Source organism: Plectropomus leopardus, chromosome 12 (genome assembly GCF_026936395.1).
Source record: "Plectropomus leopardus strain MGB_pleo_1.0 chromosome 12, ASM2693639v1, whole genome shotgun sequence".
Lineage (NCBI taxonomy): Eukaryota > Metazoa > Chordata > Actinopteri > Perciformes > Serranidae > Plectropomus > Plectropomus leopardus.
The window spans coordinates 27162913-27179166 of record NC_142187.1 but is presented as its reverse complement, the minus strand read 5'-3'; the positions used below and the strand labels follow the sequence as shown (position 1 = coordinate 27179166).

At 38.2% G+C, this 16254-nt stretch overlaps 1 protein-coding gene across 4 annotated transcripts in view; it reads left to right on the top strand.

Moving 5' to 3' along the window:
- The window catches only part of LOC121951410 (pituitary adenylate cyclase-activating polypeptide type I receptor-like), a 39716-nt gene that overhangs the window by 7445 nt on the left and 16017 nt on the right, over nucleotides 1-16254 (top strand). For all 4 annotated transcript variants that reach the window (XM_042497722.2, XM_042497724.2, XM_042497723.2 and 1 more), the window contains exons 2-8: nucleotides 1418-1580; nucleotides 5393-5489; nucleotides 12129-12239; nucleotides 12344-12444; nucleotides 12527-12639; nucleotides 13898-14024; nucleotides 16089-16242. In XM_042497722.2, coding sequence (XP_042353656.1) covers nucleotides 1539-1580; nucleotides 5393-5489; nucleotides 12129-12239; nucleotides 12344-12444; nucleotides 12527-12639; nucleotides 13898-14024; nucleotides 16089-16242 — 745 coding nt within the window. In that variant the 5' untranslated portion in view covers nucleotides 1418-1538. The remainder of the gene's footprint in view (nucleotides 1-1417; nucleotides 1581-5392; nucleotides 5490-12128; nucleotides 12240-12343; nucleotides 12445-12526; nucleotides 12640-13897; nucleotides 14025-16088; nucleotides 16243-16254) is intronic.

Sequence of the window (16254 nt, the reverse complement as noted above, 5' to 3'; positions counted from 1 at the left end):
GTCTGTGTGTGTGCATGAATTAGCTAAGCTAGTTTATATGTGTTGTGTGTGTGTGTGTGTGTGTGTGTGTGTGTGTGTGTGTGTGTGTGTGAGTGTTATGTGTCTTCTGTGCTGGTGCTGGCCAGTGTGTTTTGTATTGGTGGTGAATCATTGTGTTTTCAGGAAGAAAGAAGGGGGGTTGGAAATTGAATGTGTGTGTGTGTGTGTGTGTGTGTGTGTGTGTGTGTGTGTGTGTGTGTGTGTGTGCATGCGTGCGTGTATTTTAAAGTCTTACCCATATAAAATCAGAAAATAGGGGGAAAATGCTCAGCACTATTTCCAGAATAACAGGTAACAACCCAAAATCCGAAGATACTCACTTCACATAAGAAAATAGAAATCAGTAAATTATTACAATACTTTAACGACTATTAGAACATTAAAATACTTGCTGATTAATTATTCTGTCAGTTCACTAATCAATTTATCCACTTATTTTTCTGGCTTTTCTTTCACCAGTTTAACATGTAGTAAATTTCAAAGGTAATATAAATATAAATAAATAAAAATATAAATTTACAAGTTCAAACATCCACCAATTGTCTTGATTCACAGACTAAATAATTTTTGGCATCTGTGGTTCCAGAAGTTAAAGTTTCATTTATTTTCCTTGTAGACATAAAACTCTCCTAAAAGCGACAGTAAAAAAAGATTAATAAGTGTGTCCAAAAATATCAGATTTTTTGAGGAGAAAAGTGAAGATACAAGCCTGTGTACATGAAAACTTCTTGGTGGCAGTTGGCTACAACCCTAACCCTTATTTATAGAGACCAAAACCATTCAGCCTAGGAGGGTGCAGCTTGGTCAATGGCAAGAAAGAAAAGTTTAATCCCAAGTAAAATCAAATTGGAAAGAATATAAAATGAAAATAATGGAAATGGAATAAGAGTAGATATATACTGTAATAAACTTGCAAATGTATTCACAGAAAATAAGAAGAATGGCATAAAATTAATGGAAAATCTGACAAAAATACTATATGTAGTATAAATGTTATAGAAAGTAACATTGGGGCTATTTTTAAGGACATTTTTGATATGACAATTGAGGATAAAAACACCACTTTGCAACTAGCATCTCAAAAGCTGAAACATTTTAACCACTATTCACAACAAAAGATATTCAATACAGAAGTTTCCGAAACACCACATCACACCACACATATCAACCACGAGTTAAGAATTTCAAAATATTAACATAATATTATACTAAATCACATCATAGTATATCTGCATTTTGCTTTTTGTATTCTGGCTCTCACTAATAGAATAAAATAACAGAGTCACACATTGTGACACGGTGACAACACTCTTGTTACGTTGTTGTTGTTGTTTGTTCTCTTACCAATCCTTTTTTTTCCCTGTGTGTTGTATTTCAGAGCCCTTGATGCTGAAGTGTGGTGACGCTGAGGGGAGCAATTTCAGTGCATCCCTGTGAACGCACACACCCCGATAAACACACACACATATTGTGGAGCCTTTTGGATACACACAGGAGACATGAGAGGCTACCTGCTGACTGCAATCTTTCTGCTGCCCTTGGTGAGTAGACTGTGTGCATGCATCCATGTATTGTGCACCACATGTGTAGGCGTGTGTGTGTGTGTGTGTGTGTGTGTGTGTGGGGGGGGTGTTCTGGAGCATACAGGAATGCGTAAGAGATTGAGTGTGTCTCCATCATCAGCCAGCTTTTTCTCTGCTTCAGATTTGGTTTATTTTCACATGTGTACTCTATGTGTTTGTGACAAGCGCTGGAAGCGTGGAAATCACCATATGCCGCATCAGCACATCAGCATACGTTACAGGTCCTGGATCAGCTCTCTGCTAAGACGACCGGCCGCCTGTTAGAACAATAACAGATGGCCCGGCTGACCAGAGCGCTGCCTATCCATCTGCTGTGACTCACTTTTATTAGCGGTCTCATTGAAATAAAAAGCAGAATGGAAGAGTTGTGCAAGATGTGTGGGAGGAATTATATCCAGCACTGCGATGCGGCACAGCAGCAGTTTCCCTGGTGAAGCTACACAGATACATAAATTGGTTTTGCTTTATGCAAAAATAACTGACATCATCCTTTATCAATGAACTTGACGATGATGTCTTTATACTTTTATACCAGCACCAGAATCAGTTTAATGACGGTTTCTAGGAAGACTGAAATTAATTCACAATGCGATCTTGCAGTTACTAACATCTCTTCTAACCTTTAAACCTTTTAACGCTGCCCCCTAACAAGTGCAACGGGTTCCTCCAGCTGACATCTCTGCACTGCGCCGTCTCAAGCTGACCTTCAGCAGCTGATGTGGCAGAGACATCTGTGGTGATGTACTTATTGTGTGTCAAACGGGTCTGTACGCCGGGCCAGTGGTCTGCGACGTCATATTGGAGTTTTATTATCTGTGCTGCATGCTGCTGTGGGAGCAACTGAGTTATCTGGCCCTGGAAAATAGAACCGGGGGGAAGGAAACATGGCTCTGCAGCTTCAAAATGGACGGTTTATCTGGACAGACATCTGTTCAATGGAAAAATGAAGAGTAACTGGGAGAAGAGATTGAGAAGCACAATTTAAAAATATTATTCATCTTTCCTTTGTCGTATGCAATGTTGTCATGAACCCTTTTTTAGCAGTCCTCAGTTGACCCAAGTTGGGAAGCACCAGCTCTTGGTAAATTCAAGCTTTCTTTGTTAAGTCCCCTCTTATTTCTGCCAGCTCATTTTGAATTTATTTAAGACTGGATCATTAAAATTTTGCATTTTGGGAAATATGCTTATTTGCTGTCTAGTGGAGAGTGAGATAAGAAAATTGATCCTGCTCTCTCCGCCCCCTTTAATATCAGCAGCCAACATATACTCATACAGTGGTTTGCATGATATCCAACAAATTAGCACCCCACGGATGATATCCATGATTACATCCCTGAGGTGAAGTTGCGTAATTAACGTGAAGTTATGGAGGTTAGCTTTAGAAAAGAAACATGGTGAGGACGTACACTAAAATGAGTTAAAGTTCACTCAGAGTTTACACCGTTTACACCATTTTTTATCCATCCAGCACCCCAAATTGCCTCCTTATTGACCACTCAGCACCGCTTCATTCTTTACTCCTGTCAGCGCACTCGCCATGTCATGTTACCAGCTCATCGTTACGTGGACTGTGATCAAATTTGAGTGCATTATTTTTCAGCAGGTTTTCATTAATTTTCACCCAGATAACTACATTTTTTCCTTGCTGAGTTCACAAAGAAGGTAACGGATATACCAGGCCAGCACTGAGAGGCTCAGGAGAAACTTCTACCCTCAGGATCTGACATGAGTTCACTGAGTAAGGGCTGATTTATGCCCCTTTTATGTACCAAAATAGACTGGTCTGTTTCAAACATTGTAAATGTCACTGTCCTCATACTTCCATGTGTCCTTTATGACGGCATAGATACATCCAATAGCATCCAGTGGCAATAGAGGGCAGATCAAAAGTTTCAGTTGACAACAAACAAGGCGACGCTGGAGGAGGTTATAATAATGTGCCTTTTAACGGAGGCAGCGCTTTAGGTCTGAGGCTGCCCAAGAAATAGTTGGACACATAACCCCATCATGAAACAGCAAACATCAGCTACAGCTGCTCTCTCTTCAGGAATAGAAACAATGTGTCTGTGTGTGAGGTAGAGTGAGGTGTAAATGCAGGGTGTATTCTGCCGTTGAATTTGAAAAAAACAGTAAAAACCAAGTGTAATAATAGTAAAATAAAACCAAAACCTGAAATAATAAATACTGTCATACAGGCTTATCTGCACTTGTGCCAAACAGATATTAGTCCTGCATCCAATTATTTCTAATTTCTGGGAAGTCTACCATATGTATTGGCTCCTCGCTGGTTACCTGCTGCTTAGCAACATGGGTGCTTGCTACGGTTAAAAAAAAAGGTTTTACTTTCAAGCAATGCCAATGTCTGTTTTATTAAATAATATCAAACACTATTGACGACATGAAAAAGTGGCTCCTTCAATAGCTGTTTTTTGTGTTTGTTTGGCTAGCGTGGATTCTGTCCAGCGTCCAGTATTTGTTGTCTGGAAATGGAATCGTACCAGGATCTAGATTAAAGATGGCTCTGATGATGTTTCACGTAATTCACGCAGTGTTTAAAATTCTGCCCACGTGCAGCAGGGTAAAGAAAGGAAGTGAATCATGGGACATCTTCACAGTCTGTTGATGCCCCATCTTATCTCGGCAGAGAGGCCTGGAGTGAATTCATAACGGAGGGCAGAGAGCGAGAGCGATGAGTCAGCCATGGCTCAGAGGGCTGGGACATATTACACCTATCAGTTCACTGAGTGAAGGAGGAGGGTGCATGAAAGTTATGGGTGCAAAACAGAGATTGGCTTTAAGAGAGTGAGAGGGAGAGTTATAGATAAGTTGACATGCAGTAACTCTGCTACCTTTGGGTAAATAGTTTTTCTGACTGCACATTGGAACCAGGCAATGTTGTGTTTGTGAAGTGAAGCAGAATATGTGGGTGAAATACAAATTTAAGATAAACTTGGAAAAAGTTGTGTACCGATTTGATTGCTCAAAAGTGGATGTAAACTGGCAAATATCTGCAGAACCACAATTTGGAGCCTCCAATTACAACTCCCTCATCCACCAGTGTGTTAATCACAAGGCGAATAACAAGAAAAAAATGTTTTACCACTAAAATGACAAACACATGGTATCAGCCTGCCAGCATGTTTTCATGTCTGGGTGAAATTAAGGGTTTATTTAAACCAAACCAGAGTTGGTTGTTGTTTGAAGATGGTTTCTGAGACATTTATTTGTTTCTGTCAACTTTGAATAAAGTGTGTTTAATGTTGATAAAATAACTTTTTATTTAAATGGAGTCTGGTAGGTTTTGACGATAATGACATGGAGGCTGTTTCTCTTCCTCTTTAAGAAAAGGTCTGTCTATGTAGGGATCTTTTTTATGTTTTCAAGCACTTAAAATGATTATTCTAACATGGGCCAAAACAAGCACATTTGTGGACCTAAATTGAAAGTGCACAAATGCAATGCATTACATTGAAGCCTTTTCTGTTTCTGCAGCACTCTCACTCAATACTGGACCAATTTCAAAAAATGTTGTCCCCATTAGTCACTTAGACACAAAAACATGGCCTGAAAAATACAGAATTTAACCTTTAATGTCGCATAAAAAGTGTAATTTTGAATTTGGCAGATATTACTGTGTTTATATCGTACTTTTTGGCAAGAACAAGAAGCTGGTTATGAAATATTTTCAAGGCCTTTAACACTATTCTCCATGGTGCAGTGAATCATTATGGTTGACATTTATTGTGTGTGTTTTTGTTTATTTTCTCCAGGTGGCCTCAGAGTCCGAGCATTGTATAATCAAGCGTGAACATGAGAAATGCATGGAGAGGATCATGCTGCACAACCCCAGCGATGACCTTGAATTAGGTAAGTGAGGATTTGTCTGTGAGTTTATGTGTGTGTCTATTTTTGCAACCTCCTGTGTGTATAATTTGACATGAAGCCATTGGTTTTCATGGCTATGCCGCTGTGATCAAATTGTTTTTCTCCAGTTGCTCTGAAAACACAGAGCTGCTGATGAAAGTCATACATCTCCTAACTTTCCGGGAACAAGGGAAAAAAAAGGACTACTACTACTACTACTCAAACAAATTGGCATTTTTCAGTTTATGCAATCAGTGTTTGAAAAGGTCATAGAGGGACATGTGAGGATGAAAGATTGGTGCAGTTTTCTATCATGTTCATATTGCAAATACATCACCTTGACAGGCCGCTATACTGAACAGGCGACCATCCGGTGATACACAGATCACAAACCAAATGTCTGCCTGTAATGTCACGCTGAGCTGCTTTCACATTTCTCACGTTCCCGTTTCCAAAAAACAGTGGAAACTTGGTGTGTGATTCCAGGAAGCAATTATTTTCTTGGCTATGGATTGTGGTTTTCATTAGCAACTGCTGCCGGCCTCCCGCTGCTCTAAAGTCGCCAACAGACTGCATCTCCCAGACTGCACTGTGACTCACGGCTTCACTGACAGCAACGAGGCTCCGTGAAAAAAAACATGAAACATAAAAGATTTAGCGTGTAAGATAACAAGTTAGAAGAGGAGAGGAGCTCGTTTTTCATCTGTAGATCTTAAAGGTCGACCTGCAGTCTGCCTTCCTGTGTGCACACCAAACTGCTTGTGCACTTTTTAATGAGTTTTTATATGCAGGTTTTGTATTTTTAAATCTTTTTCATGTCAGGAAGATTAGAGCAAAGGTGCATGACTTTTAGTCAAGCATTTTGTTACCATTTTATTCCCCTCCTCTTCTGCAGCATGGTTTTGTATTGAGCCATGCATTTTTAGACCATATATCCACACGTGTTGACCTGTCTCAACCCTTTCACTGATCCTTGTTTCCTCCTTTCCCTTTAAAAGGAACCATTCTGTGTTTCTGCTGACAGCAAATCGTTGGAGAGGAAATAAAAACGCCTGGTTTGCAGAAATCAGACTCAGGGATTGAGAAAAACAGACCAGGGAAACAATAAATAAGAGAGGAGAAAAAGAGATACTTGTTTTAGTTTGGTCAGATGTGTTTTTTTCTGGATTTATCAAGATCCGCTTGATTTTTTTTTTTTTTGTTTTACCAATATATTTTTAATTGAAGTACTCTGGCTTTAGATTGATTTGCAGGCCATGTAAAAATGGCTAAATTATGATTCGCTGTCTGGTTTTGTAATTACCATCCAGCTGAATTTGGCGCAGTGCAAAATAAAATTATGACATAAAATGGCCTGTGCACTATGTTTATTATTTCATAACTAAATCATCTTCAGTTCAGAGCTTGTCTAAAGCTAGATGAGACTACACACTACAGAAGAAGATATTTGAATACTCTTTAAAATGTTTTAAATCTAGAAATGACTTATTAGTTCATCAACAAAACGTTGATCTGTGATTTTGACTATCAATTAATGTTAAGTAATTTTTCCATTTCGCACTTTCTCCAATGTGAATTTTTTTTTTCCCCCGTTTAATATATAGACGTATGAAATAACACATAGCCATTCTGAACCTTTGAGTTTGGCGTTTGGCCTCTTGGTTTTTGGGAGCGAGAGGTGACAATGTTTGGATGAGAGGGTGAAACTAGATAAACAAGGGTGGATCTGATTCATATACTGTGGCGATGCCTCACAAACAGCCTGTCATGAGGCCCCGCCCCTCATGTGCATAACTGCAGGCATGCTGCCTTAATGAAATGAAAACATCTAAGACATGTAACATGTAAAAACCACCCCCATACAGATGTCATGCCTGTTGAAACTAGTTATAGACTGAAGCCATGTTTTGTACCAGACTGTAAACATGTTTATTTCTGCTGTAAAGTTGGGCATTTTTACATAGGGGTCTACAGAGACTGCCTTGTTTCTGGAGCCAGCCTCAAGTGGCTGTTTAAGGAACTGCAGTTTTTTGCACTTATGCATTTGCTTTATTATTCAGCCCTGGAAGTTGCTCCTTTTTTTAAAAAATTATTATTATTATTATAACTATTTTCTATTTAAAATCTTTGTGTGTTTTGGACTGTTGGTCAAACAAACAAGACATTTATTTTTTATCTTCTTGGCTTGTAGGAAGTTTTTTTTCCACTATTCACTGATATTTTATAGACAAAGCAACTAATCAGGAAACTAATTAACAGAGATAGTAATGAGAGGATTTGCAGTCCCACTTAAAACTTAGGCTGTTGCTATTAGCACCCAGGTGTGTGTAGCCAACAATGCTATTTGCACCCAGGTTGGATATCCTGAGTGTCAACTTCTAAATATGATGTTAACCCAAACCGGTCTGTCCAGTGTGGATTCGGCAGCTTTGTACTAAAAAGTGGGAAAAAAAGCTAAGTCTAAAATTAATAAACCAGTGATGACTTATCTGGGACTCAAACCCCAGTCTTCAGGGCAAAAGTCCTTTGCTTGGCATTCATCCATCATGTCTTATTTTTCCATTGACTGTGGAGCGTTTTGTACTATGTGACTTTCTGGTAGTACATTTGTGAGATTTATCTCATAAGTTTATCATGTTTATTCTCAGAGAATATCTGAAATTGGCTAGTATTGGCCCTATCCATGATCCATGAGCCAATCACAGCACACAGTGAGATCCATAAAAATTTGTCGTAGGAATGGTTGGACATAGACAAAGACACTGCATACATTTTGTAGCTTGTTCTGTCCTTCTTAAGCTATTTGTAAGATTCTAATAAAAGCAACTTCATTACATTTAGATGCAGATCTTTCTATGACATGTTTTTCCGTTCAGACCAGTGTTTATTAAACAATATGAATGAGGAGAAATCGGCTCTCATCCGTATTCTGCTTCTCTTGCACTTACACAGCAAACAATGACAAATCTCATCCAGTTGTCTGATTAGATCAGCTTTAAAGAGAACTAAAAAAAAAACATGCCTGTGTTTGTGTCTATGCATGTGCAGTATGTGTATAGATGCTATACGATGTATCTTTGTAGCCCGGTGAAGATTGAGCTTACTGTGGGATCCTGTGTGAGATAGCCAGTGATGCAGACAGAGTGCTTTATTAAGCCGGTTACCTCTGTAGCTCAGTGCGGCTCATTTGGCTCCGATTTGCCCTTTAAAAGGTAATTGGCTTTGTGTCCGGCTCACCAGACAGAACCAAAACAGATTAGAGAGCCAAGCAGAATATAGAGAAAGGTCTGCAAACACATGCACACACATGCATGTTCAGGAACACACAGATGCACAGCAAGCTCAAAAACACCCTCAAAATGTATGAGAGCGAACACACATACAATCAGATCTGTACCTGACTCTGCGACTCTATTAAACCAGCCGAGCATAAACAGAATGGTTAACCTGGAGAGATGGGGGAATAGAGAGGAAAGGGACGAAGAGGTACTGAAGATAAAGGACAGAAAGAAAGACAGAAAGAAACAAAGAAAGATGGAGAAATCAAAGGAAAGATGGCAGGACTGAAAAAATACAGGATGTGAGATCTGTAAGTGATGGTGAGTAACATTATGATTGACGCTGATGAATAGAAGACAAAAACAAAACAGAATCAGCGTGACATGACGCTAACATTAACAGTCACGTATGGGTGGACAGCTGGCAATTGATTTTAACTGCTGAGATCCGTGAAATTTGCAAACTTGTTTATTTCTGCTGTCATTTTCAGCAGTAACTGAAACATTTAAGGATATATAGTTTAACTCTTTAAAACCTTTATCGACATCACTTTTTCTTTTGCCTTTTAGATGCCTCTAAGTATTGAAACCTTTGAAATTGCAGCAAATTGATTTGATTTCTTTCAAAAGCAAAAAAGGCAATCAGCATTTTGGCATGAAATGCTCCGCAAATTGCAAAAAATAAGTGAAAGGTGATGAGAAATGACCTGAAATGTAATGAAGAAAAAGAAAGAAGAAAGAAAAATAGGATAACAAAAACAGGAAATTACTTTTAACCACAAAACAAGTAAAAAAAAAAAACTAAAACAAACAAGGAAATATGTATATATATATATATATATATATATATATATATATATATATATGCTGGAGATGATATTCTTCTGGAAGCCGTTTCAGTGTTGAAATTTAATTAGTAAGGAGGTTAAACAGTCTGCTAAACAACTTACAGCATGCTCAGTAATATGGAGACTATCACTGCTGCCAAATACTGCAGCATAAGAGTAACTGCTGATTAACACAAGGGTATTTAGCAAGGATCTTTGCACTCATCCCTTTTTTCAGCTCAATGAAAACAACAAAACTCCCAAATGAACTGTTCTGTGTGTGTGTGTGTTTTGGTTAATCTAGCAGGTTAAACCAATTGAACATAATCTTAAAACTATGTGAAATTTAATTGTTACTCCTCAGGGACACAAACTGCTCAGAGTCATTGTGTGTACACTATGTTGTTTTCAGAGTATTCTTGTTGGTGTTGTGGTAGATCAGCTGCTCCATCAGTGATAGTGACAACAGGTTTGCATCATCAGGTCAAATTGAAGATTTGGACACTCCTGATGAAATAGGTAAAACAGTTCAGCAGTAAATGATGTTCTGATAAGGTTGGTGCTCTCATAGATGTTGGTATGTGAGCATAGATTAATGATGTCAGCAGCAACAATTATTTTGCCTTTCTTAAAGCTTTGCATTTGTCTTATATTAGAGCAGGTGGTTCAAGTTAAGATGAGAAGGTAAAAACTGGTTCTTGGTCTCCAGCCCTGAATGCCTTCTGAACAGCTTTGATCCTGCAGTGAGAGCAGCCCAGATTATTATGTCATGGATTCAAATGTGGCAGATTTGTCAGCTAAAAATTATTTATGTGAAATACAATCCAGCATAGTATGACATAATCAAGTTTCAAGATTATTCTACTGGAAATTTCTTGGACCCAGTACTGTTGTTTACTGTTGTTTATGAACTTTTATGATTGAAAATGTCATCTAGGCCTACAGGCCTAATGGATAAAACCCAACCTGGCTGCTAAGAGTTGCATGTTGAGCAATTTGCATAATTAGCATAATACGCAAAATAATTACCAAAAAACATAAATTGTTATGGTTTTGCTTTTGGTTAACTTAAAAAGCTGTCTAAGAGTCTAAATTGTGATGTTTGAAGTTTATTTATTCATTTGTGATGTCCAGAAATTCATCTATTACCATGCTGCAGTCATGCATAAAAAAATGGGTAAAAATAAGGAAATAGACATATTTTGGCACTTTTTTCGTTTGTAATTCTATTTATGTCCAATTTCTACCCGACCTGTGTCATGTATCTAAAAAATAGTAATTCAAACCTGGAAACGTCTTGGAATTACAAAAATCCTAAATCCTAGGTTTCAGAAAGTCAAGGAATTTTGTTTTCTGAAATGAATTGTTACAATTAGCTTCCGTGGCTAACCGTCCTTAAAATGTAACATAACAGCAAATTCAATTCTTCATTTTCTCCCACGTTTCATCTCTCCCTTTGGTGCATCAACAGTGTACATAGTTAGAAGTATTTGAAGTGAATATGACATCACAAACTACTAGAAACAATAAAAGGTTGCCATTAATTAACTTCATAATTACTATACAGTTGTGTTTGTGTTATATGTTGTGTAATGTCCACAGACTTTTTCCTCCTTTTTCGTATAGCAGAATTTTTTTTCAATTTTGTCTGTGAAAACATGTCCAAACACAGAGGAACACCAGACAGTTTATTTTGATCGTTTTTTAGGTGGCAAAACTGGAAATTAGTCTTCCTCAATATTTGTTGTGTCATGCTTTTAGAAAGATGAAAACAGTGAACAGTTAGATACAAAATAAGATGGGGGCTCAACAGGATGATTTTTAGCCTTGGCAACTATCATGTCTTTCCTAAATTATGTGCAGTTTTAAGGCATTCTTTCAGCTCAAACGGCTTTAGAAATAGTGCATATAGCTGCCGTGATGGGGTAAAAAATCGCCTTAGGGGAACATGCCCAGGGCTTTGGGCTGAGCCCCAAACGTTTACAACATCTGGCTCCGTCCCAGATCAGTAGCTCCCCCGGCTTTATGGAGCTTGATTGTGAGATTCAGCTCATTGTTTAACTGTCTGGACTGCAACTTTGAGGTTCAGTCTTACTGTTCTCATAGTTACTATCTCTTCAGCTGGGGGTGTTATTTCAAACACCCCAACTTTAAAATCCTCTCCATGTCCCCCTCACTTTTACAGTTTGTTGATTTTTATTGAAAAACCTCTGATGAGTGACACTGAAACTTGGTGATTGATAAGTATAAACTCAGGCTACCTAAAATAAAGTGTTAAAATGCGAGAAAAGAGATATTCTTACATCAAGAGAGATAATGAGATTTGAAAGCTGTCTCCATGTTGACAACGTTTGCAATAGTTTTATGCATGTGGGTGTCATGAAAATGCTCAGTATCTTTATTACCTCGCCATTTAATTCAGTCAAATTCATTCAGTACTATTAGTGTGAGAATCATTTCATCACTTTTACCACAAGAGATCGACTGACAGGAACTCCACACTGACCCTGTTGTGTTTGTGTTTGTGTTTCTCTCAGTTTGTCCATGGATGTGGGATAACCTGACTTGCTGGCAGGCGGCAAGCGTCGGCGAAGTCGTGGTGGTCAACTGTCCGGAGCTATTCAACGACCTCATGGACCCCGAGGACGGTGAGCTGAACGAGGAGATTATGTCTCTCATTTGATCTCATCTGTGTTTAAAAATTAATAACATTCAGTGCAGCTTAGCCTGAGGCGTGTTTTTTTCCTTACAGAGATGGGGAAGGTCAGTCGAAACTGCACCGAGGACGGCTGGTCTGAACCTTACCCACACTACGTGGACGTCTGCTTATTCTATGACAACAGCACCAAACTTGTACGACCTCTTTTACCTCGTCTAAATTTCATATTCCGCTTTTCACAGAAACACTTGACTAACCTGCTGTCTCCAACATCAGACAGATGACTTGGTGCATACGTACTACGCCTCAGTGAAGGCCCTGTACACAGTCGGCTACAGCACGTCGCTGGTGTCTTTGACGACAGCCATGGTCATCCTCTGCAGATTCAGGTGAGCATTGCAAAGTCACGTTTCTCATTAAAGCTTGTTTAACCATCTGAATCCATAAACTTCAAATCAAATTCAGTCCGAATGGAAGTAAGAGTGAAAAAAACAGTAACAGGGTTAAAAAATCCATGAAAATTAGCCTTTTGTTTTTACATATAGGTAGGTTTAATATCAATATTTGGAGGGACACATATGAAGACGGTTTGGGGTCCTACAGGAAATTTAGAGCATCAAGCACAATTTTCTGCATTCTGGTGATTTTCTCAATCAATCAATCTGGATGGGAATGTCCTCATTTTCATCAAAATTAAAATCCTGTGCTAATGTTTGCATTGGTGGGACGAAATGCACATGATCTAAATATTGAGGGGAACATGTCTCCTGTGTGTCTCCAAAAATCTGTGCCTGTGATTTTACAGCACTACGGCAAAAGTCCTCAAAATACTTTACTAGTTTGTAATAATGAATCTGCAATAGGGCTAAAACATTTTTGGTAATCATTTATAATTTTTCAAGCAAACTTGCCAAATATTTTAAGTTCCAGCTTCTAAATTTTAAGGATGTTTTTGTCATGTGATACTATACTATTTATCTTTGGTTTTGAACAAAATAAGTAATTTAAAAGTGTAACTATCAGTATTTTGATGGACTTTGATGGGTTTTCGTAAACCTTTTTTTCACATTTCCTAAATCAGACAATTAATCATTTACTTGAGAAAATAAGGCAACGGACTAATTGAGAATGAAAACAATCAATAAGTTGGTCAGTGCTCTTCTGGCGTTCACCTCTACATATAAAGATGTTTGCTGTGTGCTAAAAACAAACAAACTCTGGACTTTCGCCCTGGAGAGTGCTGTTTGTGTCATGTGTGAAACCAAATGTCAGTTGAGTTATGTACAGCATACTGTGCTGGTGACAGATGTCACATGGTGTTATATTACGTGGTGTTACATAAGAGTCATGGATGGATTACTGAATGGACCTACTGGAAACAGGCCCAAGGGCCTAAAGTGTCAGGGGTCCCTCCAGGGCTTCACTTACAAAACGTCAAATATCAAATTAACACGTACGAACCAGAAGAGACTCAAAATGACCACAAAGAGACATAAAATATTCACAAGAAAACTCAAAGTGACAGCAAAGAGAGACAAATTCACATTATTATTGAATAAAATCCATAAATAAATTTGCTTTGATAAATTTTTAAAAGTGAACACAAGATAAGATATAATAAATTTGATTGCTGTCTCTTTTCTCTAGGAAGCTCCACTGCACCAGAAACTTCATCCACATGAACCTGTTTGTGTCCTTCATCCTGAGAGCCATCTCAGTCTTCATCAAGGATGGTGTGCTGTACGCTGAGGAGGACCACTGCTTCGAACACACGGTCAGTAACAACAACCTCATATACTGTGTGGTCATTCAGAAGCCATAACACACACATTATCTGTGACAAATTACAACCTTATAAGGTTTTCATCCACTGGAAACAAAACAACAGTGAAGGCACGTGTGGTTAATAATGGAAAAGAAGAATTGTCGATTCAGGAGGCTAATTATTTCATTAATTTAAATTTGAAGCAGATAATTGCAAAATGAGGCCTTTATTATTCTAAATGATCTCTAGTCGGATCGCTGCCAGGTTTACAGTCAGTATAAGAAGTTTGCAGAGTATTGGCAGTTGCAAAAATGTTTTCAAGATTAATCGGTTCCAGACAACATAATTAAAGGATTTCATCGAATTGCAGCCACTCATTTTCAAAGGGAAAGCATGCGTGTAAAATGTGATCAAGCCTGTTCTGTTTAAGATACAACGAGAGCTTCACAGACAGAGGAGTTGAAACACTTCTCCTGTTTGATACGCACCTTTGAAGGAACTTCAATCACATGCAAATTTTTACAAAAAGCAAACACGCTATTAGATGACTAATACTCCCTGATTACAAATGCAGAACAAGCTCTTAGCCTTTGTCTGGTAACAACACATTGCTCAATGCTGTTAAGCAGGCATGATAAATAAACCTAATTAGGTACGCTAATGGCTCCAGCAAGGCCGGTGGAAATCTTCTACTAGACACTCATTAACATATCAATGGTTACTTTGGCCTTTTTTACAAACCCGCTGCTTTACCGTTGTCACTATGGTGATCATAGGTCGCCATCGTGGCATCGTGCTGTAATTGGTTGACTCCGCTCAGAATATGCACTCTTTCATTAACGTGATGTCATTAGATAACAGTCCACCTGACATGTTGGTGGGTCTCTACTGCCGGCTGTGAAAACATTTTTAATCCACACATGGTTGCTAAATGCTACATTTTGAGGGTAATTGCAGTGTTGTGCACCGTGTTGCAAAACTGTCACCTAAGCGACAACGATCTCTGTTTACACTGTGATTTACGGGAATTAAGGACGTTTGTCACTCTGACATTTATTGTCTTTAGCTTTTAAAAGAAAGGCTGATGATTTAAACATGGATTTTACTTGTTAAAGCTGCAACAAGATGCTTTTACTGAAGATTAAACAACCACCTACACCTCGGGAACATAGTCAAATAAAAATGTGAAGCTCTGGCAAATATCTGATGATGCCTTGCATCTTTTTAGGTGCTTGAATATGATATTGTGTCACTGGCTTCTAAAGGACTGTACAATCAGAGGAGAAGGCTGTGGTGTGACTTCGTCTCTCTTTTTTTATAACCCTCCCAGGAGCTGCAAATATTTATTTTCTTGAGTCTTCCTGAGTGACTGGGGGAAATGCATGACCCTCCCTCCACCAATAAACTTTTTTTCCCTTTTTTTTTGAATACTCACTCCAAATATATGTATTGGAGTGAAATATATGTGAAATATATGTATTGGAGCAAACAGTTTGGAGGAAGGTATCACCAAAACAAACAGCTAATTTTGTAACAAACTGCTTATACTCCTTACAAATTGCATCACACAAGCTGTGTATGCACTTTCATAGAATGTTGTTACTTCAAATTATTTATTTTAGGCAAAAATTTTTAATTTGCAGGTAGTCTAAAGTGATTTTGATGATTGATGATGAAGTGTTTGCCATGTGTAATGTGTGCAAAGACTCAGAAATTTGAAAATCCAGCTATGATTTATGTTTTCACAGTTTCTGGTTGGAATAAATTGTGTTATTTAGGCATTTTTTAAAAAAGAAAACATGCTTTTCAAACCCATCAGTGGCATTAGAGATAAAGAGGGTATTTAAAATAAACATAGAATATTACTATGTAAATTTATATACCCCTTTAAGCCCATTGAAAAACACAAGTCCCTCCCTAATACCTAATACACCACCCACTCCACCTTATAAATAATAAACAGTCCCCAAGTGAGATGATAATAAATTTAGGCTGCCTCAAATACTCTCAGCTGTACAGAAGTGAATTCACTGATAAAATACATTTCCTTCCCTCCATGTTTCCCTTGTGCAGGTGGCGTGTAAAGCAGTGATGATTTTCTTCCATTACTGCGTCATGTCCAACTATTTCTGGCTCTTCATTGAGGGTCTGTATCTCTTCACTCTGCTGGTGGAGACTTTCTTTCCAGAAAGACGCTACTTCTACTGGTACACAATCGTAGGATGGGGTAAGTGTCCAG